Source organism: Rhinolophus sinicus, linkage group LG16 (genome assembly GCF_036562045.2).
Source record: "Rhinolophus sinicus isolate RSC01 linkage group LG16, ASM3656204v1, whole genome shotgun sequence".
Taxonomy (NCBI): domain Eukaryota; kingdom Metazoa; phylum Chordata; class Mammalia; order Chiroptera; family Rhinolophidae; genus Rhinolophus; species Rhinolophus sinicus.
In genome coordinates this window covers 7254415-7279213 of record NC_133765.1, presented here as the reverse complement: position 1 = coordinate 7279213, position 24799 = coordinate 7254415, and the positions used below count along the sequence as shown (strand labels likewise).

At 43.6% G+C, this 24799-nt stretch overlaps 1 protein-coding gene across 1 annotated transcript in view; it reads right to left on the bottom strand.

Moving 5' to 3' along the window:
- LOC109438897 (opioid-binding protein/cell adhesion molecule) overlaps window positions 1–24799 on the bottom strand; it is a 581752-nt gene that overhangs the window by 18606 nt on the left and 538347 nt on the right. The window contains exons 4-8 of the mRNA XM_074321787.1: window positions 5550–5687; window positions 5043–5163; window positions 4433–4548; window positions 4264–4316; window positions 3883–4072 (exon numbers count right to left, since the gene is read on the bottom strand). Of these exons, the coding sequence (XP_074177888.1) occupies window positions 3883–4072; window positions 4264–4316; window positions 4433–4548; window positions 5043–5163; window positions 5550–5687 (618 nt within the window). The remainder of the gene's footprint in view (window positions 1–3882; window positions 4073–4263; window positions 4317–4432; window positions 4549–5042; window positions 5164–5549; window positions 5688–24799) is intronic.

Here is a 24799-nt window from a genome sequence, read left to right as displayed (position 1 = left end):
TTTCCCACCTACATATGTGTCTCTCATAGTTTTACCTAATAGTTTCTGTTTTAACCCACTCACCAACTCATTGTCTCCATAGTCTGTCTTCTGTATTCTTTTGAGATTGATTTTATCCCACTTTTCTTTGTTCTTTGCATGTAGGTCGGAAATACATGAAAGGTATGTTTGTGTGAGAGGTCTATTGTGAGTGTGTTGTGATGTATTCACAGGGCAGAGTCAAAAGGGTCTCCAAAATAGAAACTTACAGTCTTTGAGGGCAAACACCAATGCATGACTGGGAATGTGGTGTGTGTGTGGGGTGGGGGGCGAGCAGGGAGGGTACGGGGCTGTATTTGGGAGGCATGTGTATATGAGTTGTAAACATAAAATTTTCCATTAAGATAAGGAGTTCAGATTTAGATAAAAGAGGGGAGATGTTGGCATGGGAAATGGGTCCAAGCAGGCTAAATGTTGATATGGAGTTCCAGCCAGAAGGTCAAACAACAAAAATCCATGATAGGTTGCCTAGTATTGTGAGTTGAAATGAAATAATAGAAAAAGCTCAGACACTGGAAGAACGCATAGGCTTAAATCCCAGTTCAAGCACTTATAAGCCAGTGAGTTGAGTAATCTGTCTAACCTCTCAAATTCCTCCTTTGTAAAATGGGGGTAAATATACTACTTACTTCCTAATGTCATTAAATGAGATAAAACATGTAGGGTACTTTGTCTAGTGGCCCTGTAGGTAGTAAGTGGTTAGTAAGACTTAGACACAATTACGGGGCCATTGAGGACAAGAAACAACAATCATGGCCAGCAGAAATGGTTGGTCAACTGGACAATATCACTCTACTCCTGTGTTGAAGCCATTGCCACTCAGGCACTGTATCACAGAATTAGTCTTTGTGGGGACCAAGAAGAACACCTTATTCAAACGCTTTCACTGAAAAAAAAAAACAAAAAAACACACACACAAAAAAACACAGAACCCTTGAGATTGACTTTCCCAAAACCATTCAGTCAGTTATGTAGCAGCAGAACCTGGCCTCAAAGAGGCTCTGAGCCTCATATACCCTACTCCCTTCTGTCACATGTCATTCCTGACAGCTGAATTCCTCCTGTTCCTGGTATCACCAACACAGCCCTCCAATCTCTGCATTCTTTTGTTTGTTCACTCAACAAAATTTTCCTGACCAGCTACTATGCTCGTTTCTAAGGATCAAACTGACATGGTCCCTACGTTCACGGAACACACAGCCCAAAAGGAAAAGTCTTTAATAAAACAAACTAAATAAATGAAACAAAAATAACATTGCAACTAGAAAGTGAGGTCAATAGAGATAAGGTGTCTATCTGTTGCGTCATTGCAGTTTCCTCATCACTTCGAACAGCCCAGCACACCGCAAGTCCTGATGCATATTGGTTGAATGAATGCTAGTGAACACACTGTGGTGAGTGCAGCATTCAGAAGTGTTATATTAGAACTGACCTATTCATAGAGGTCAGGGAAGCTTCCTTCAAGAAGAGATGCTGAAAGGTAAATGGACATGAACCAGGTGAAGCAAAATAAGATGAATTATGGGGATTGGTGTTGCTGTAGTAAAAGTGGACAGGAGACTTTGGAGGAAAGGAAAACACAAGTCCAGCTGAGCAATAATCTGGTAGCTGTTTTAAGCAGAGCAGTGATAAGATGGACCATATCACAGAATGCATTGGCAAAAACCAGTAGTACCATAGTATCTTATATTTATACAACAGTTTTCAGTTTGTCATACCACTGTGTTGAACATTATCTGATTGATAATTCACAATGACAGTCAGCAGGTCAGGAAATAGTACCTCAACTTTAGCTGAGTAAACTGAGGTCTATAGTCTTTGTGTGTTGTCAAAGTTACACATCTGAATATAGCATTTATGGAATACTCTCCATATAAATGACCTTATTTAGTCCTCTCACCAGCCTTTTATGGCAGGTGTTAATATCCCAATATCATACACGAGGAAAGTAAGGCTCAGTAAGGTTAAATAGCTGACATGTGGCCAATGGAGTTGGGATAAGAAGCTGTCTTTCCTATGGACTGGATTTTGTCCCCCTCAAATTCATATGTTGAAGCCTTAACCCACAATGTGTATTTGGAGATGGGGGTTATAAGGATATAATTAATGTTCAATGAGGTTATAAGGGCAGGGCCCTGATCCAATAGGATTAATGTCCTAATAAGAAGACACATGAGAGAGTGATCTCTCTCTCTCTCTCCCTCCCCCCCAACACACACACACACACACACACACACACACACACACACACACACACACTCTCTCTCTCTCTCTCACACACACACACACACACAGCCTTTCTCTATCTATCTCTATCCCTATCCCTATCTCTTTCTCTCTATCTCTAGCTCTATCTCTAATTTCTATCTCTCAACACATGCTTAGAGGAAAGCCATGTGAGGATAAAGTAGCCATCTACAAGCCAGGAAGAGAGCCCTCACAAAAACAGATGATAGATCTTTGTGACTTTATCTTGAACTTCTGGCCTCTAGAACTGTGAGAAAATAAATTTCTATTGTTCAAGTCACCAGCCTATGATATTTTGTTATGGCAGCCCACGAACACTAATATAGTCTTAATGTACATAGTCTTAGTATATATCTGCTATTGCACACCTCTTTCCTTAGTTAATGATAGAGAGAGACAAGAACCTGAGTCATTCATTGTCAGTCCTTCTGTTGGCCATATTCCCTGCCACTGGCAACCCCACTAACTGAGGTGGTGATAGCAGGGTTAGTGGCTGAATAGCACTCCAATCCCACCTTTTCCTCTTGGTTTTATTAAGACCAAGGGATGGATACTCATAGACATCAAGGTATGGGCGGAGCTAGTGGCCTGTGATTATCCTGGATCCAAAGCTGTGAAAAGTGACAGTTGTGGAGTTGCTTCCCAGGTCTGGAAAATTCAAAAGTTACCACTTTCTATGTGACTGAGATTGACCATAGAAAAGTCGGGCTGTGAGGCTTCTATCTCTGGAAGCAGAGCTGCTTCATCTAAATGGATGAGAGTGTATGTGCATGTCTCACTCTGTTTATCCTCTGGGTAAGCACTTCAGTATCTGATGAAGGGTCCAGTTCTGGGTCTTATCCAGTATCTTTGCATTAGTTACATGTGCTTCAGTGTTACTTAACCTCTTCTATCCTCCTTCTTACTCATCTTTAAAATGGAGTTAATAACTTGTCTTGTACTGCTAACATGATGCCTAGAAACCAGTAAATATTTGGTAAATGGTAGATATTTTTATTCTTATTCTTTTTAATGACATATTTTAAAATGAAGATTTTAGAACTAAGTCTTTAGCCGTTTTTGTCTTGGGCTAAAAGTATAAAGCATTCATACTACCGTGTTTCCCCGAAATTAAGACCTGACCGGACAAAAAGCCCTAGCATGATTTTTCAGGAGGACATCCCCTGAACATAAGCCCTAATGTGTCTTTTGGAGCAAACCTTAATATGAGACCTGGTCTTATTTTCGGGGAAACACAGTAGGGTAATTTCCCCATGGAGACAACCATATGAAAATCCGTTTGGTCTCTGGGCTGGGTCCCTCTTGATGCTGCTGTATGCAGAAATAGCAGAATGCTCATAGCTTTTAAAGGCCACCAAGAAGTTCATTGTTTTATAGGGGACAAAACCCTTCCACTGAAACATACAACAATATTTCATATATGTGCATGTGAAAGCCATCATATTCTACATGGTACAAACCAAGCACTTGAAGGCTATATACTGAGGAGAAATAAATCGGGGAGTGGAGCAGGCAAGCCTATCTTTGAGGTAGGCTTCAGTTCAAAAGCATAGACATTCAGGCAGGCAGAGGAAGGAAGGAACATGCTGTACCCACCTGCCACTGCTGATGAGGGGCTTATTTCTAAGACACACACAGCACAATGCACACACAATGCAGAGAGAAAACAAAAGACATAGATCACACATTTTAGATGGTTGGTTGGTGGACAAAGTTTAGTTAATGTCAATGCCGAAAGTTTGTTCAGGGTCTGAGGTGCACATGGCAAAATGAATACCTTTTTATTCTACTCACCAGATGCTTCCCTCTAATCAAACCTCAGCAAATAAACAAATACATACACACAAGAAATATCAAAACAAGCTAGCCCTGGTCCACGGTGTGAAATGTTGCACAGGGAGATGGACATGGCAGTGTGGGAAGATGGACCAGGGAAGGATAAGGGCTTCCAAGGGGAGCAGTCATGGCTCTGGAGACCTCTCCATCCATATGGGAGGCAAAGACCTTCAGAGAAGGATCTGGTGCTCCAGCTGTGGACAGAAGAGTCACCTAGATGAAGACTCAGAGGAGTGCTCCATTCATGCCAAAGGAATGAGAACATGACATGGCAATCAACATGAGAATCATGATGGCAGCAGTTGGTGACTTGGCTCAAAACTATAAATATAGTTCCCATAATCCTTTTCTGAAACATTGAAGAAGGTCAGAGTGGATATGCGCCCTTTGTTCTCAATCCTCACGCCGTCCAGGCCAGTTGCTAGCCTGTAATAAGAGAAGGTACTGCTGGTCTGGTTCTACAATAGTGAAACAGCAGACAGAAGGTGCTGGAAGGACCCAAAGTTACCATAGTTTAATCCTACAAGGAGGCCTCTTCCTCCCAAAAAACCCTTTCCGCTAACCCAGTTCCTGTAACTCAAACCATAAGCACCACAGCCTCTATCAGGAGACAACAGGGAAGGGTGCTCATGTTCCAAAGCCTAAATGTACCAGCTTCTAGTCACTAAAGTTTGCCAGGTCTACAACTAATCTCAGATTCTCAAACAAGGTCAATTCATTTTGCCCACTTCCCAGCTTCCTCCAATGATTGTTTGTTTGTTCGTTTCTGGTTCTAAAAGGAGACTTTGTTATAAAGGAGGTACTGCAATGCCTTTCGGTTCTGCCATATATTTCTCCTTTACTTTGTCATTCTCTATCCATGTGGGCAGTGATCCATCAGCTCTGCTTCAGACATGCTCTAGTTCCATTTTTCAAGGTACCTGGTATCCTCTTTGAACCACTGGAAATCAGCTGTAGGCACCGCAGAGGCTTCACAGCTCAAGATGCCCTTCTGACCAACTGAGACACCAGTGTTCTTGGCTTTTGAGATATAGGGAGGGTCTGTGGGGGGGAAATGCAGAGTGATTTCACGAAGTGGATGAAAGGCACGTTCAGTCACTTGCTTTGCAAGTGGATTTCTTGTGACACCCCACCTTCTCACTTAAATAACCATTAATTTTAGGAAAGGAACTTGCTTGAAAATATTGCATTTACCCCAGGATCTTCTTCCTAATTTCAAACCAATTCAAAGTTAACAGTTCTCCCCATTAGCTTAAAGCTTTGAGAGGCACAGGAAGACTCCAGGGCAAATGGCAGTGGAGGCAGTGATGGGACACAGCAATCAGAGAAAGTGTTTTCCTGTTGGAAAAAAGCATTGCCACTACCAGCAAAGCTTGGTCCATATTCCCTGGTTCCCCCTGGAGCTCCCTGACAATGGTTCAACTCACAGTTAACAGTGATTTTGACTTTCCTCACATCAGGTGCAGCGACGTCATTCAAGGCGCTGCATTCATACTCCCCAGACTGGTCACGCTTGATGTCAGAAATTTCCAGGTATTCGTCCTCACTCACAAAGCCCTGGCCTTCTGGGAGGAAAGAAACAGACAGGAAACAATCGTGAAACTGTGAAACCAGGGACAGAGCTATATACACATCCAGAACTTGTAGGAGAAGGGACATGAAAAGCTGTAGAAATGGTGTTTGAACATCACAATTATAAAGCACCACGTTGGCCCAAAAGTATGACATTTGAAAACAAGACATTTTCTGCTTGTGTCTTGAGTCAATGTGTTTTTGTCCCAGTCACTTTAACTTTTTAGACCATTTGATAAGAAGGAGATATCATTCTTTTCCTTATATGTATCATTATGAAGATTAAGAGAGTACATGTGAAATACCCCAGAACATTACTAAACGTTGATATTTTAAACAGAATTGTCATGATCAATAATATAATGAAAACTGTGGGAATAACTTCAGGGTATGTCAGTATGGCCATCTTAATTTTTCACTAGTAGAAATGCCTTTGGATAGCGAATACGAACTACTAACTACTTTGTACAACAAATAAGTGACCACTTAGCATTTTAATACAAATACATGCAAAGCAGTTAGTTTGGTTTCAAACTGTGTGGGAGTAGATAAAATAGTGAATGAATGAGTAAAGAGGCACTTTGTGACTTCTATGTAGCTGGTGCTCAATAAACATTTGCCAACAAAAAATAAACATGATAGTCCCAAATGATGGATCCTTGGTTACAAAAACAGACTCACGGATTTAATACCAAACTTTGTGGGGAATTCTGGAGGCTTTATCCTTAGGCGCTTGTGAAGCTTGCAATGCACGATGCAAAATATTCTAGGGCTGCAAAATTTACATGGTTTGCAGCCTCCATTACATGCTCTTGACACACTCTGCCCCTCTGTCTTATTCCTTACCCCACATCCTGGGGTTCAATGCAAGCAGAACAGAGAACAGACCCTCTGCCTTGAAATATAATACAAGTCTTCTAAGTTCTGCCAATGCACCAGACTCCGGTGAAAACGCAGCCAACACAAAGGCTAAAGAGGTAGTACAGCCATTTACATTTTTATAGGCCGGCTTCCTGATTCCTTTCTGTGTTCCAGGAGTGAGGGAGAAATTAGTTTTCAGGACTACAGAAACTTATAACTTTCCTCACACCCCTGTAGAAGCATATTCTGATCCCATGGGTGTTCAGTCAACCAAGTCTGAGTCCTCTACGGTGTGGAGCAGTGGGGTATGGAATCCCTGGGGGGATGGGCGAAGGTAGGGAGGCAGAATTTTTGGCATCCTGATTTTACTCCTAGTCTAAGACTTGGGGAGTACCCACCCACTCTGCCCATTCCCCCAAACTTGTTTTTTTTTCCAGCTCTTGCCTCCCTGCCTCCATCGCCCACCGCAGGTCATGCCCACCCAGGCTCTACCATCAGTGTCTGGATGCTGGTTACCAAGGCAATCCCTAGATTCTTAATCAAGTAATTTTAAAGGGGCCCTTCTATATATAAATATTTGAGTCACCTAAAATCAGTACCATTTTGGTAGCCCAATCTCATGCATTCTTATTAAAGAAATCTTGCATAGGCCAGCAGAAGCAATCCATTTATTTGCCAGGCCACTCTCCTGGAACTGGAACATGTTGACACAGCCCCAGGACAAACCGGCAGGTGTGAGTTTCATAATCCTGAACGATCTGGTGGAATTCTTGTGAGGAATGGTTGAAGGTAGAGTTTGAAAATGTGCCTTGAAGGGGAGAAATGGGGCCTGGAGAAGGCTCAGACTCTGTCTAGAATCTCAGTGTCTCTCCTGAATGGTATTGCTGATCTAGGCTGGTCTCAGGCACCGAGCGGAACATAGAACATTTTAAGGAAGACACTCCAGAGCGTGGTGCTTCATGGGATGTGGGGCAGAGCCCTGCCTGCTGGAATCTCAGAGTGGTGGTGCGGGTCACAGCCCTCGACCCCAACACACATTTAATCATTCAGGCTAGTTCCGATCCTAATTCCTCCAAGTTTATTAGAGGGATAGAAACATCCGGTCCTTTCTTTCTAATTTTTCTTAGATCTAACAGAATCTGGGAGTTGAAGGAGACTCTGAGATCACTCATTTCAGGAAGTCTAATAAAGACGAATGTTGTCTCACTTGTTGAAATGGTGCTGGTTCAGCAACCATAGTGTCTATAAGAGTTAAACAACAATGAAATCAAACACACCAAAATAGCTTTCCAGATTCACTGTACTGTACCTTTTCTGCAATGAATAAATATGGCAGTATTGAAAGTCTGGCGTCCTACTATGAAGACTCCATTATTCTTTCAAAATGCACTGCAGTGTATTTGCCACAGGTAATTAAGCCCTACTGCATTTAAGCAAAAAATAAAACGTAAAAAGACCTACATGCAATGGGCCTGACAGGAGCCACCGGCAGGGTCACTGACCCCGTTCCTTGGAAAGAATGGGATCGACCATATTCTGCTACATACACAGTGTGGGCAAGACAGATGTCTTAAAGCCCCCGATAAGGCAGGTGTATGAGTGCCAGCCAACATAGAGGTGCTGGCCACACAGCGGGAAGGGAATCACTTCAAAGAGGATAGAGACCAGTGTGCGGGACTGTGAGTGATTCTCCACATTTATAGAGGAGGGCAGATCCTGGGTCCTTCATAGGGGCATTACAGGACAAAACATTCAGCTTCTGGAAAGTGGGGATTTAGTTTCACTATCTGTAATGCTGTTTTTATGGGACGGTTATGTGACAGCAAAAGCAGGAAGAAGGAAGAGAGTGTTTCATGTAAAATGGGGATCATTACGATAAAACTAACTCATTAAGTGAGAAAATGAATTTGTCAGGTTTGTACTATAAAGAAGTGCTTCTCAGATTTTAATTTGCATATAAATACTTCTGGGATTCACACACACACACAATTAGATCTGATTCAGTAGGCTGAGAGGAGGGCCTGGGATTCTGCATTCCTAACAAGTGCCCAGGTATTTCTGTGCTGCTTGTCTGGGGTCCACACTCTGAGCACTGAAGCAACTAATAGGCCCTACCAAGTACTGCTCTTAGCTCCTTCTAACTCACTCATTTATAATGATCTGGCTTGTGAAGTGGCCAGGAGGTCAAGGAGGCCGATGAGGACCTCTCCTCCCGAGGTCCCCGTGGGTCTGCATCTCAAAGAACAGCCCCTGTTTGGAGCACAGGCCTCGGTGGACACATTGAGGCTGAGCATCTGGACCCTTGAAGCTAACTTTCCACTGAGTTCTCACGATCTCAGTACAAAACAGGCATCTTGTCCACACGTTTTGCTAAGAAATGGGAAGCAGATATCGAAACTACTCCCCATCTCAAGCCCACTGAAGGTGACAAGATGTTATTTTCTGAACGAATTGGAATACTGGGTGAAAACTTTTAAGCAGAACAAATCAAGGTTGCTAAATACCTGGAGACCCAGGAACCTGCAAGGTGTAATGCTTTCCCTGCTCTCTCCAAGTCTGTTGCAATGTAAAATTCTGATTCCATGCTGTAGAGAAAGGGCAGAAGGCAATAAAGGTTTCAATCCTCTTTGCTAGCTGCCAGGAAGCCAAGTACTGACTGTGGAGACGAAGGGAGGGAAATGGGGGCAGGGCGAAACTCAGAGGGAGGAACAGGAAAGGCAGAAGTTAGGAGGAGGAAGCATGCGTTAGTGTGAGGAAGGAAAGAGAGGGACATCCAGGCGAGATGGCCTGGGTGCCATTGGAAACACTCTGAGGATACATTCAAAAGGGATTAAAAAAGAAAGATAGGTTACAAGACTATAATATTTTCTCTCATGAAATGTATGAAAACAGGAGCTCCAAGTCCGCCCCACAGTTTTGCTTTATGGTGAGGTGTCCTGTAAATAGACAATAACTCAGAGGCATTGTCAACCTGCCCTATGCGTTCAGACATCCCAATATAACATGAGTGGAAACAAAAGGAAGTAGATTCAGAATCACTGGCAGAAATATATTAAAAAACGGGTTATTCCTTCTACAGAGGAGTGCTTCAAAGCGGATAAGTTCCATTCACTGTATTAGCTCGATTAAGATCTGCAAGGACACAAATTTATCAGGAGGTGTGGGCGGCCCATGACAGAGGACACATGCCTGGGTGTGGGGTGAATACGCCCCGGGGGTCTGTGGACACAAGGGGGGATTTTACTTCAGGGATCATATTCTGACTTAACAGTCACAGAATACAAAGACAACCAGGGTCTGTTCCATCTTAGAAATGAAGAAGCAGACAGAGAAACTGCCTTGGGAGAAGGATCGTGGTGTGGCCTGCTGTCCCTGACATCATCTGTAGTTGTTTTATGACAGAGTGTTGGGTTAGACACTGTGTGGGAGGTAGAGATCTAGAAGACAAGGTCTTTGACCTTGGGTAGCCTACAGTCTCATGAGCGCAGAACTGGAGTTTATATTTTTCTATCCCTAGGCTAAATTTTTAAATTTTGAATTGTTTTTAGATCCCCCAAGTACGGTATGGTGGGTCAGAAAGATTTATTAGAGCTGAAAGAAAGCTAAGCATTCAGGATAAATAGATCAAATAGAAAATCCAGAGTGAATTCTGGAAGCTTCCTGGCCCAGTTCTTTCCCGTTTCCCCCCCTTTGCGTCTCGTCCTTCCATGCCAGCTGCATTTTGGTCATCACTCTCGTGCCCAATTTTTCTTCTTTTTCCTCAGGACATTTCTTAGAATTACAGAGTTGAAAGTACAATGAGGGTCAAAAATTTTAGCCTTTCACTTTTTTTGGATTATTGTCCCTTGCAAAATATTTTCTCCTCTGTGTGAGTATCCTCAGGGATGACTTCAGGGGATGGCCTATTCCTTTACTAGACTGCACATTATCCAAAAAATCATCCTGATATTGAGGCAAACCCTACCTGGCTTGTCTCTTTGAAATGATTAAAAGTTGCCTCCTAGGTGCCCCCAGCCCACTGTCCTTCTTCATGAGTCATGGAAAGCTGCTGCTCCATCTAGGGAAGCTGCTTTGTGAAGTTCAATGTCAGCACCTGTCACCTGTCACAGCTTTTGCCATGAGACCTGTCAGGAAGTGACTCACAGTGGCACATGCCTGGGGGTGGGTGCCATAGAGGAAATGAGCAGGAGGGTGAGGGCAGAAAGGAGGAGGTGAGAGATTAAGGAGGCATCTACACAGAGAAGAAAAGGCATGAGGAAGAAACAGCCAGAGGAAGGAAAACTCAAATAAACAAGAAAGCCAGAGAAGGAAACCAGCAGCCAGAAGGAAGCCAGTGGGAGAGAGGAGAGGTGAGCACACGAGCACCCCAGGGGTCCATTGAGCTCAAACGGTAATGTTTCTGGAAAATCAAGAAAAGCAGTTTTCCTACTGCCCAGCAAGATGCACTGTTACAGACGATCCCTATTAATACTGAACTTGGAAAGCAGGAGTCAAATGCCCAGGTGATCAGTGCGTGCTTAGAAAAAGTGTGGGTTGGTTGGCATATTGTGAAAATGCTGGAAATCATGCATTAGAGGTCAAGAGCAAGATAAGGGCAAGCAAAGGAACTGTCTGAAACAGGACCCTCCCCACTGCTTCCGTGCCCTTGTGGTACGTAGAATGAGGTCCATACTGTCGGAAGTTCATGTGTGGATATATGCCCCAATTTTGTCACTCATCCATCTCTCTCTTTCCAAGATTCTGGAAATAGAACATAATCACATAAAATGATCCAGAAAGATCAAAATATTAATTTTACTGCTGTTAAGCTGGCCTACCATCTGGGCTTGGCATCCAAGGTTGACACGGTTTCTTGCCTTTCTCCCTATCAACTGACAGTATCTAGATTTGCATAGTAGGATTACTTGACTTGGGTACTCAGCCACGGGCAAAAGCTGGAAATGACAGTAAGGCCTGTATTCAAATGGGGAGTTCAGGGTAAGGAAGTCCCCTTAGACCCAAGCAGAGGTGGATGGAAAAGGTGATGGAAAATCAGGAATGCTGCCTTCACTTCTCGATGACGACCTTATCTCTGCTTAACTATGTCCAATGGATGCCTGAACAAATAACATTTCCAATCACATCAGTCATCCACCATCCATGGGGGAGACAAAGAGTGACGGCAATGAAGAGGGGCCTGCTCCTCCTAGGGAGTGCAGGGGAAGCTGCCATCTGGAAACCCATGGGCTGGGGGTATGGTTTCTCACTCCTTCCTAGAGATCTCTTGGCATCTTTCTCAATCACATGCCTCTTGACAAAAAAGCCTCCTTCCTTTGAAGGATAGAAACATGGGACACATGTTTGAGCTGGAAGTGGGGTACGGTTTCAGCACTTGGGACAGCTGGCTCTCGTGATCTTGCACTATTTGCTGCCTATAGGGTAGTCACCCCACTGTCTAAACTGCAAGTGCACAGAAAAGGAATGAACACGTTCTCCTTCTTGAACTCCTTACGCATCTAGTGTAGGATAAACATACAGTGTTTGTTCATTCTACACTGGATGGCTAGAGGCTTGAAGACTCTGAATCCCCCCAAGACTCACCCTTTCCACTTACTTAATCTTCCCTCTTTCTGCCAGTCTCTGCCCTCCCCCACACATTGACTCCCCTTAGAACACTGCTGGTAATAAGCAACTTTGGGCTCCCCCTCCTTAATTAAACCAGGAAGCGTGGACAGCAGCACATTCCATCCTTGCCTGCTCCCAACTCCCAGATACATCCCTTTGCTGCATTGGAGTTAATGAAAAGTGTGATAAACCCACTGTTTCATTTTCCCTTAATTAATACAAGCAATTGAATTGTGCTAAAGTCATTTTGGTTTGGAGACTGAGCCTCTGGGTCAACGTCTCACTTGCTGGCGGTGACAGAAGCTCTTTGTCTTAGGCTCAGACAACTTTCTCCAGCTGAGGCGGCCAGGACCTTCCCCAAGGGAGGGGTAGCTTGCCCCCATGCAGGGCTGCCTTGCTGGCTGCCTTCCCTGAGGCTGACAGCAAGTTGGCTAATGACAAGATCACTGTGTTACTATGAAAGTTAACTGAGCTTCTAGTGGGGGACAGAGTACATTAATCATGCTCCTGGTACCTGGGGGTGCGAGAAATTCCCTGGCAATGGTGAGTTTCCTAAGTCATTCCCATTTTCTGATGTAACAGCTGAGGATGACACAGGAGAGAAGGACTCAGATGACTCACCAGTAAGACTGTCCAGAAAAATCAATTCTGATGCATTTGGCTCTCTTTACCAGAAGGAGAAGAGTCAAAGAAAAGAGGATATGAAGGATTTTGTCTGGTAGGTGGGGGCAGGAGAAGGGACTGTCAGGAACCTCTGTGCAGTGAGGTCTAGGAGGGACTATCTGCAGGTCTTGTCCCAGGTGTCAAATCAGAATCATTCAAGGAACACTTTTAAAAAGACTCTTGTGCCCATGTTTACAGATTGATGAAATTGGCCTGGGATGGGGCCTTGGTATCAGCATCCTCTGAAACCTTCCAGGGGCTCTAACATATGAGGATGACTGAGATGAACACACTGGTTGGTCTACTGAGGACTCCTGTGGCCTTCACTGTCCAAGCACCAGCTCCACCTGTACACCACCAGGCTGCTTCTGCTGGGAAGGCACTCTGGCCTCATAGCGCATAGAGCTCTGCACACCTCAGAGTGTGCTCAGGCCCTCTGCGGACTGTCCACTGGCCTCTATGGGGAACATAAGTCATGATGTCAGCAGGTGAGGGCTAGAAAGAGGACCTTGCAGCATGCAAAGTAATGACAGCCAGGGGGGCTTGACAGTGTCAACTGCCCTTTGTCAGCCCACAATGGAGAAGAAAACCCAGCCCTACATGCTCAGAGCATAAAGACCAGAGTAGCTTCTTTGCGAACCATGGTGAAGATGAGTGTTTAGCTTGGTTTTACATGTGTTCTTTTTTCTGAGATGGGTTCATTATACGTAGAAAGAATCAGGACAACATATATTTTAGAATCTAGATGATGCTCTTAGCCCAAAGGGAGTGGTCCTGAGTGGGGGACACAGAAAGAGCCAGGGTTCCTGCAAGGATGCAGCACATCCTTTAAATGAAAGTTCAGAGTGCGTAGCAGAAAAATAAGAGAGGGGTTAGACCAAGAGATACAAACAGACAGACAGAGACTGAAAGACAGGGAGACAGAGAAACAAAGAGAGACAGAGAATGAGGATGCAGAATGGGCCATTTGCCTGAGGACAGAAGCTTAAATCCATTTGGAGAACAAAGTAATCTACATGGGTTAAAAAAAAACAAAAAGTAGCTAGTTACCAGAGGGGAATGGGGAAAGGGGGACATAGAAGAGGGTAAAGGGGGTCAAATATATGGTGATGGAAGGAGAACTGACTCTGGGTGGTGAACCCACAATGTGATATATAGATGATGTATTATAGCATTCTACACTTGAAACCTATGCAATTTTACTAACCATTGTCATCCCAATAAATTTAATTAAAAAACAGAAAAACCAAAAACCTCTACAAAGGTTTTGTCAACTAGTAAAACAACAAATCAAGTTAAAAAAAAAAAAATGATGTGGGGAAAATGTAGCTAACATTTGTATACTAAAAAGCATCTAAATATAAACAGAAAGAAATAGTTCAAACCAAAAGGGCACAGAGATGAAGAAAAATTCATTACTTTTGAAAAGCAGAACTTAAACAGCTAAGTTATTGACAAAATGTTAAGACATTTTGAAAAGTTTTTACTTATTACATGTTTTTCTCTCTTATTACTGTTATTTGCATTCTGAACCAACAGGGTTATTAACAACTAAAAAGTGAAATGAATTCTGTGTTTTAATCTAAATAAACTACTGCTTTAAAAAAAAAAACTCAATTAAAAAAACAAAACAGAACCTGATCAAGGCACTGAATTAGCTACTGCTTCTTTCATTCCTACATGTGAAGAAAGCCTCACTCGACCTTGCCTGCATGATCCTAACGCTCAACAAAACACCCAGTTTCTCAGAGAAAACACTGTTTCAAAATGATATTTTTGAGAAACAGAAACTTCCTGTTCCACAGTGCAGTGGGTATCCAACACCAGAATTACCCGACGGTGCTTTGGAGAACTTGCTTCTTGAGTTCACAGCAAACATACAGGGGCAAAGTCTGTTGGGAACTAGGTGGTCTCCAAAATCTTCAAATTATTTCTAATAATACAGCAACATCAAGATAAATGCTTTACCCCTTGTATGCTTTGGGGGGAATCAAAACTTTCCTTCCAACACCAGCTGTGCCTGGCTCATTTTCCCTGGGGAATAATGTTGTTGTTTTTTTGTTGTTGCTTTTGTATAGCAACACCAAGATGCCTTTGTTATTTTCACAGATAGGGTAACCATAGAGTTAGGTTTGTCTGAGACAATCCCAGTTGACACCTGCTTTCCTAGGATAATTATTAATAGTCTCCTTCTGCTCTCAAAAGTATGCTGATCTGTGGGGTGTCCAGTTAACTCAGTTGGTTAGAGTGTGGTGCTGAAGTGTGGTGCTGATAACACCAAGGTTGCCGGTTTGATCCCCATTTGGGCCACCGTGAGATGTGCCCTCCTTAAAAAAAAAAAAGAAAAAAAAGAGTGCCGGTCTGGATGATAATCTGTGTGGCCCAGTACTGTCTGGGCTGCGGCTGGCATTGTACTCTGCCTGTGGAGCTGTCCCAACGTCACACTTTTGAATCCAACAAAAGACAGTGGTTTGGGTCCCAAGTAGACTGTGGATTCTGGGATGTAGACTCTCCTGGAAGAGGGTCGAGAATGACCCCATGAGATCTGTTCTCCTGGAATTTGCAGCCCATCAGCTACAGTATTCTCCGGGAGTACAGACTAGAGCAGCTGCTTGGAGCCCAAGGCAACTGGAGTGAGGGCATCAGCATGGCTGCCCTCAGGATGGGAGCTGATTTGGGGTTCTAGGGATCCTGGCCCAAAGTCCTGGCGGGTTAGATAGCAGACCTGCACCTTCTGAAATGGATCGGATGCCCCAGAGTTCTGATGGAAGCAGCTCCGGGGCCTTCTTAGCCTAGTCACCATAGAAGTCACATTATACATGACCTTCTACGACTCTGTGCCAATAGTAGGATTAAGTGGAGAAAACCACTAAATGGGAGATTGAAGACCTGGGATCTAACCTGTTTTGCCACTAATATGCTATGTGCTTTGAGTGTGTTTAGCAATCCAAGCCTTACTTTCTTTCCCTATCAAATGAAAAATTGTGCTGGATGATCTCTAAGGTCATAGGGCATTTCATAACTTAGCAATATGGTCTATGCCCAGCAATTCTAAATAGTTCCTTATGTTCTGGAAACCTGATGTCCATGGTGCTGATTGGCAGAGTTCCAACCCAGGAGCTCAGTGTCACTGACCTATAAGGAAACATAAGAAGGTCCCTGCACTCAGACATGCATATTGCAGCAGTGACCTCAGCTGCCCTAGGTTTATCTTGATCTTGACAATGCAGGCTCGAGAAGAGAGGCACCATGCTGTTTCAAGGTGGCTCTCATCTGTCACTGTGCTGTAGCTGCTCGGTGATGAGGAGCAAAGAGTGGTTTTGACAATTATGAAGGACTGTGTGTTTCTGAGGGTAATGTCTTGTACTAATGGGGGGAATTAATTATTTCCCTTCCCTTCTATCACTCTTATTCATGCAGACTTTGACAAGTAGCTGCTTTCCCCCCCTCCCCTTGATGGGTAAGTTGGAACAATGTCTCAGAGTTACAACTAATTATCCACTTACATGATTTGAGTCCCATTTTCATGGGTCTGAGGGTATACTCCAAATGCAGGAAAATGATTCTTCTCTCTGCTTTCTGTCCTCCCCTGCCTTCTATAAAAACATCCCTTCTTAGTTATGTGGCTTATCTCACTAAATCCTTCCCAACCAGAGGACAAATACTGAGAGACAGAAAAGGGGCCTTGGCAGTAGTGAAGACACAATGCTTGGTACTGCACCCCACATTTTCCTTTCACTTCCACTATCAGAATCAATCTCTGGCTTCACCAGAACAAAACCAACAAAATTTAAGGGGATATGTGATGGATAATTTTATGTGTCAATTTGACCGGACCAAAGGATGCCTGGATAGCTGGTAAATGTATTTTCTGGTTGTGTCTTTGAGGTTGTTTACAGAAGAGATTAATATTTGAATCAGTAGACTAAGTAAAGCAAGTTGCCCTCCCCAACATGTGGGGGCATCGTCCAGTCCACTGAGGACCTAAAAAGAACAAAAAGGTAGAGAAAGAACAAATTCTCTCTCTCTTCTTGAGCTAGGACATCCATCTTCTTCTGCCCTTGGACTTCAGAGCTCCTGGTTCTTGGTCCTTCAGATTCAAGGACTTACATAAGTGCCCCCCATTCTTACTTCTGAGGCTTTTGGCTTCAGGACAGGGAGTCACACTGTATAATCCCCTGGTTCTCAGATCTTCAAACGAACACAGAATTACATCACTGGCTTCCCTGGTTCTTTTGCTTGCAGATGGCAAATTATGAGACTTCTTGGCCTCATAACAACATGAGCAAACTCCTATGATAAATTTTGTGTTCTCTATCTCTCCACATATCTTATTGGTTCTGTTTCTCTAGAGAACTCTGACGAATACAGGCCTAATGCAAGCCTAGGAGGCTGAGGTTCTGGTGTTCACTCTGCTACTAATTAGCCAGAAACTCTGGCCAATCCACTTCACCATACACTGTTTCTTTATTTGCAAAATGGGTGCATTGGGCCAGCACATTTCTTAGGTCCACAGCCACTGTTCTTTGCCCACCTTAACCCATGGCAGTTTTCTGGCCCACTTCATAGTGATTTTGTGCTCTTACCATCAGTCACTGGACAGCAACCAGCCTTCATCAAGGCCTGAACTTCAGGGTAGTGAAGTTTGGAGGTGTGGGTCCTGCTGCTACCCTTGAAGTTTGGGGCTGGCTCTGGTTCTGGAAGATGCAGCAGCTCAGCACACTGGACCAGGATGTGAAGGCTCAACCAAGAGCTCTCCAGTCACTAAGGCTCCCTTCATCAGGCCTTTGCTAAGCCACCCTTCCTTGCTGGACTTCCTTAAGCTTAGTGGTACCTATGTCCCAGAGGCCTCTATCAAAATTAACATATCTTACCTGGAAAGGAAGGAGAGCCCTGTGAATGCCTAGATATTTTTCTTTGTTTTTTCCTACAGCCTCAAATTAATTTGCCTGTTTTATTTTAGGAGGCACAGAACCTCCATCTTCTTGGAAAACAATGTCATTCTGGGTAAGAAAAGCAAGGTGCATTGTGCAGGGACTGGGTTCCAACAGGGTGGGCCTGGCTAGAAGGATCTTGATAAAAATGGGGAGGTTGGAAAAAGCTATTGTATACCATGCCACACAGGGCAGGTGCCTGGAGCCTGGTCTCTAGATAGGTGGTGCCTGTGGGTTTCTAGGACAACCCTCAGAGGGCGCTTCTGAAAAGAATGGGTCAGGATAGCGAGTGTCAGCCACCTTCATAATGTGGCTCTGAGCTTACTCTCCTTACATGCAACTCTAGAGGGTTGTTTTTTGTTTTTGTCAGTTATAAAATATTGTGTCATGATAGTAATTCACGGAATTAATGTAAGGAACAGTGTATTTATTTGGTTCCGCATATTATACACAGATGACAACACAGATATACTTATGGCATGCGTGCATAACAGCAGGGAAACAGTCAATAGAGAAGGACAACATAGAGCCATGGCGATTATGACATCAATTCCCACGTGTGGGTTTTCCCTCCACACCAAGCAATTCAGCACCAGCTTGGTGTCCAACAATTCAAACCAATTCTGACGCTATCTCCCTGGAAATGGTGTTAGATTCCATAGGTTAAGGTCTCAGTCCTATAAGACCGTTCCCTACGCCCCATGTCAGATGCCAATGGCAAGCCCAGGTTGTGCCCTGTGCTTCTGACCAACTGGCTACAGATCAGAGGTTCCCATGGCTCCACTGGGTTTGATTAGTACACTAGAGTGGCTCACAGAACTCAGGGAAACATTTTACTTACTAGATCACTGATTTGTTATAAAAGGATATAACTCAGGAACAGCCAGCTGGGACAGGTGCATAGGGCAAGGTGTGGGGAAGGGGCATAGAGCTTCCAGACCCTCTCCAGGACCTCCACTCTTCCCAAATACCCATACGTTCCCCTACCCAGAAGCTCTCAGAACCCTGTTGTCCTTTGGGTTTTTATTAACCTTTCATCATGTAGGCCTGATTGACTAAGTCATTGGCCATTGGTGATTGAACTTCAATCTCCAGTCCCTCTCCCCTCCTAGTAGGTGGGGGGGGGGGGCTGGGGAGACTGGAAGCTCCAACCCTCTGATCACACAATTTGTTCCCCTGATAATCAGCCCCCATCCTCAGGTGCTTTCCAAAAGTCACATCATTAACATAAGAAAAGATACCTTTCCCCACATCACAGGAAATTCCAAGGGTTTTAAGAGCTTTGTGCCAGGAATTAGATGAAGACCAAATACACACTTCTTATAATAAATTACAATATCACTGACATTCTTTTCAAACTCTCCTCATCATAGGAAATAGCACTATACCAGTTTCATGAGAAGTCTCTCCCTGTGTACATTTGAATAAAATACTTAACAAGTCTGGGCCACCTGTTTTATCACTGGTAAAAATAAAGGGGTTGGATGAGTTATTTCTAAAAACCATTAGGTCTAAACACTTGATAATCAATAGCTAATTGGAAAAATAATGTGTTCTTTCCAAACATTGACTCAAATTGTGTGTGTGTGTGAGTGTGTGTGTGTCTGTGTGTTTGTTTAAAGAAAAATATAGCAAAATAAGGAATACATCTCATGTAAAATTTCATGAGAAGAGACAAAGATATAAGAAAGCCCAAAGATCCTTCAGCTTAAAATCAAAAGGCAATTCATCTTGAGAAGAAAACAAGTGATATTTACATTATTAAATCACAATTACAAAGCCAATCAGCTGCAGAAGAGAAGAGACCATTTCCATCAATTATTACTGAACTGAACATAATTTTTCAATCACCGGCAGATTGTAAATGGGGCTACAGCTCATCCAGGAACTCTTCTATCACAGAAGTTATTAATCAGGTATTAACTTTGCCGAATTAGCAAGGACACCAATTTGATGATGGGGAAGCAGGACTCAGGAAGGACAGGAGGAGGCATCCAGTTTAATTCCTGAGATGGAAGTACAGAGCAGTGGAGAAGGAGGGCCTTGGTCAGCCACCTATGCAAATAGTACTCCTGCTGTGATGAAGAAACACTGGTGTTTTCATTCCAAAGAGTCAACCCCAGATGAATAGGTAAAAACAAATAAATGATGCATAATTTTCTGGCTATTTATTTCCTGTTGTAGGACTGCTGCAATGACTACACTATGCATTAAGGACTGGCTATGAGCTCTAGTTTTGGGTCGCATCTCTTACTGCTAAGTTTATTGGGCTCTCCACCTATATCCCCAAACATTGGGTGCTTCAGTCTTGGTGGAAAGGATGGACTGCCTGTCTCATTAGAACTTAATGTAGATTTGTAGAGAATGAAAAAGCACAATCAAAAGAGTTTTTTGTGTGCTCCTATGATGTGCTGGGGTTACAAAATGAGTACCAAAAAAAAGTATATCAATTTAGTAACATACCAGGTTCCCTGGCCCTGTGTTTCCTATGTTCCTCTATTGTATCACTTGTTAAAAGTTGTTCTATTAGAGTTGACATCCAATATTATATTAGTTTCAGGTGTACAACATAGTGGTTAGACAGTTATATAACTTACAAAGTGATCACCCCAATAAGTCTACTACCCATATGACACCATACATAGTTATTGCAATATTATTGTCTATATTCCCTATGCTGTGCTTTACCTCCCGTGGCTGTTTTTATAACTCCACCTGTCTGGATTTCTGTGCCATACAGAAATCCCCTAAACTGTCGTAGGTTCATCACCACCCCCCAATGTGCAACACGACAGGCTAGTGTACTGAGAAACTAAGTAAGGTGTGTTTTGTTCTCAAAGACGTAGAAGACTGGATGAAATGGAATGAGAGGGGTTCCCCATCCCCATCCACAAAGGCGTCAGGCTTTGTGAGTTCTCGAATTTGACCTTCTTACCTCAGACTGTTAATGGCTTTTGTGCCATGGGTCATCCAGCACAGTTGCTAGGCATCCAGAATATGATGACCACCCAGGCTTTCGTTTTTGAAAAAAAACAAGGAAACAAAGAGTCTAGATTCAGAGAGGTGGAAGTGAGTGAACTTGGGGAAAGATGGTGGTGTGTGTGTGGGAGGTTGGTTATGAAGGTATGTCCCACCAGCCCAGATTACCTGCTCATTTGCTATATCAATGCCCTATAGGTAACAGACTGGGTGATAATGAAGCTGGAAAAACAAAATCGTCCACTTGTCCCCCCTGTTCCCTCCCTTCTGCACTTTTTTGTCCCTTTATTCAAAGAATGAACTCTTCCTACCATCTAGGACTGAATGATCACTACCACTGAGGACTGAAAACTAGCGACCCCTTTCCTAAGTATTCTGGATACTCTAAAGAAGAAAGTCTCCCAAAATATGACTTAGATTGAATTTCTCACTTTCCAGGCTGGTGGGGCTCAACAGATTAACTACAAATATACCAACAATTCTTACAACTGAATTTTAGGCAATATAAATCACACGTGTTATTTATATGCTATACCCACTTGCCTTCTTTTGCCATAAGTAACTTTGATTTTTCCTTGGATCTCAACTTAGATTTTACTGTTTCAGGGAAGCCTGTTATACTAGTTACGTCCTTTTCAACCTTCTACAAACACTTGTCAACCTTCTTTGCCCTGCTTGCTTCCCTGAGTACATGACTTACGTGAAGTATGAAAATTGGTTTCCTTGCCATTGGCTTCTGGTTGGGGTGGCCAGTAGACGAAAGTCCAGCAGATGATCCAAGGAAGGAAAGTGAACTCAGATATATATTTTCCAGCACGGGCACCTCCCAGGCCTAAGTCACTTCACCAAAGAAAGTGGTTTCTCTGAAGTCCCTTTCCATACAACTCTCCCCTTCTTATTGCAGTAACTGCCTGGCCTCACCCTTCTGGCCTAGTGGTGAGAACAATCCTCTTGTTATTAGCTTTGGGATACTGAACTATCTGCATGGGTTCCCTACACCCTCTCCATACCTTATAAAGAATTCCCTTATTAAACCTGCCTACACTTATTCAGAGTTGAATGCGCCATCGGTTTCCTGCTGTGCCCTGACACCTTGACCATAGAATCATAAATGTTCTTTCTCCAGGCTCCCAAGGAAACTGTGTTTATTACTTTACTTCAGCAATTCTCAGTAAAGTGATATTTGGTAATGTCTGGCGACCCCTTTTGTTGTTAAGACCCTTTCAGTCAGGAAGGGGGTGCTACTGAAATCTAGGAGAAGAGGTCAGAGATAATGCTAAAGACCTTACCATTCACAGGACAGTCTCCCACAACAAAGACGTATCTGTCCCCAAGTGTCAATAGTGCTGAGATTGAGAACCTTGCAAAAGACTGAAAATGTCTGTTTAATTGCCTATATCTCCCACGATAAGGATTCTCAGTGAACACAAGGACCATCCATCTCTTTCACAGTGGCACTCCCAGTGCCTAGTGCAATTCCTGATACACAGTAGGGCCTCAAAAATAGTTGTTAAACATATAAAAAATAAATAAGTTCATTCACTAATAAAGCCCTGTTGTAGTTTTCCATAATCTAACTGTCCAGTGCTGAGGATAAGACTGATCGATTCATACTTACATATATATTTAGCAAGAAATAACACAAGAAATGCAGGGATGTTTAGACGCCTCCTCAGGATTTAAGCAAATGTTAGGTACTATTTCGTTGGGGGAGAGTGGTGCAAGAGACAAACCCAGGATGCGGAGTGGGTCGCATTTGAGGCAGGCTTTGAAATGTTCTCATTTCAACAGCAGAACTGAGACAGCACGTAACGCAGGGGAATGGCGTGAATGGGGCGGGAAGGTAAGAGAATTCTGGAAAGTACATTGTCAGTATCACTCTCACTGCCTTTCTGAGGAAAATTACTTTTGGCTCTTGGTTAGTGGATTCCGGCTCCAGGGGAAAATTCTGCCCTGTTAAATGACCTCGGGGAAATTGTAATCATGAACCAACAGCTATTTTCATGTTTTGCCTTCTCATAATACTTTCCCACTTTCACATGATTAACAAGAAAAGGTGACTACTCTGTGCAAAGTATGTGATAGGCAGGGTAGTTTTTTGTTTGTTGATTTCTTTGGTTTTTGGTAGGTAAGGGTAGTTTAACCCACCAGGACTAGCAAATAGAAGAAGTCATTCAATGAATAGCTGTTGAATTGAATCCTCCTAAGCACATTGTTTCATACAGGTCTCATTTGTGTGGTCTCTAAATTTAGACCCCAACTGACTAGAGAGTCACCTTTCACTTCTGCCTCTGGCTTTACAGACCCAACTTCCTCCGGGCCACAACCTGCTTTTGGAAATAAGGTCTGAATAAATCAGCATTTGTGCCCAGGTCCTTGGAGAGGTCAGTAGCGGTGGAACTCAGCTTAAAAGTTTGATCGTCGAAGTCTCATCTGGAAGGGTGAACACCGACGCTCAGTGAGCCAGAGGCCAGCTTTTCAAGGGCAGGCTTCACTGGCCTGATAGCTAATCGGTCGCCACAAAGCCCCTCGTCATCCTGCAGAGCGGCCCCTCCATGGTGGGGACGCTCCACTGCCTCTTCCACTAGCTGCTCACAGTGACAGCCCCTCGGAGGGGCCCTGGGGTGAGGACAGAGCACAGATAGGAGGGAGCCAGCAGCACCCGGGGCCTTTGGGGATGGTTGGCAGTGCCTCCCCCACCCTAAATGAAATGGGGTCTGTGGTTTTGTGAAGCCAATTCTATGGGGCCCATTGCAGAGAAGAGAAAGGGGCTACTTTCACATCCAATCAAGCCGCTCTATGGGAAGCAAGATGGACTAAATTGTGGGGAGTCCACACCAGCACATAAATCGCTTCATGACTGCAGGGACATATAATATCTGCACACAGTCAGTATGCAATACTACCTAGAAACAATGTGATTTTCAGCCTAAATGTCAACTTATATTTTTCCAGTAGAGTTTAATGACGTGCTGAACCAGGACAGAATAAACATGTCCGGGGCAGTGCCAGTATAGCATCTGATTCTCCCTCTTCCGTGAGATATTTGTTATTTTATGAACAGAGTGTAACACCATTATAACAGACTATACCACATAAACATGGATATATTGCAGGCCAAGGCCCTCTCCTAAAACATCACAATGGCATCTTAAATGGCCTAATCCACATCCTATGCCCCTAATGCCAGCTTTGAAAAGGAGGTAACTGGGCTTGCGCATCTCGTTTGCACTTTGCCGTGAGCTGCTTAAGTTCGGTGCAGGACCACACATCCCTGTTAACTGCAGCTGATCCGTGCTCTATCGCACACTCATCAACGCTGGGAAAGGAGCCTGGAGTGTCTGGTGTAACGAGATAACTTCTGGGCTCTCATTGGTGGTGCTCTAACTCAGAGTCACCTCGTTCCCAGAGGAAAGGTCTTGTCAGTTATGCTGGTTGACCCCAACTCTGTGCTTCTCATCTTTGGCATGGCCCTTAGAATAACTTGTATCACTCTCATGGACAGCACTCTATCAAGGGCTTGGGAGGGGAACAGTAACAGAAGCGGCATTTAAGAGCTACTCTCTCTGCTAGAGGGAAAGCATATTCATTTCGGCATCAGAGAGCCAGGCACCCAGCCCCGTTGATAGGACATCCTATTCAGGCTTCTATGGAACCTTTACTCTCTGGTTGTGGCCCTGATCTTTAAACACCCAAACATTGGGAGAAGTGAGTAATCTGTAACAAGACTAAAGCTGGATTGTTTCCTGCAAGTAATAACCACTTTTAGTGGGGGGAAAAAAAAGGAGCTAAAATTCTGACAAAAGGGAAATATAAAATTTGCCCTCATGCAAGAGCCCCTTGAGATGTCTGTCACTCAAAAGGGCAAACTCTTGTCCTATTCTGCCAGAGGCAGTCGTTGTTTACATCTGTTGACCTGTTGTAACTATGAATATCATAATTTTCACTTTCAAAAGGCTCTCAGTGTAAACATTACATTATATGGTCACCCTACATTTAAATCATCCCAAACTCAAAAGAAGTTCTCTTGTGTTTCAATATCTTAAGCCAATCAGATATTAATG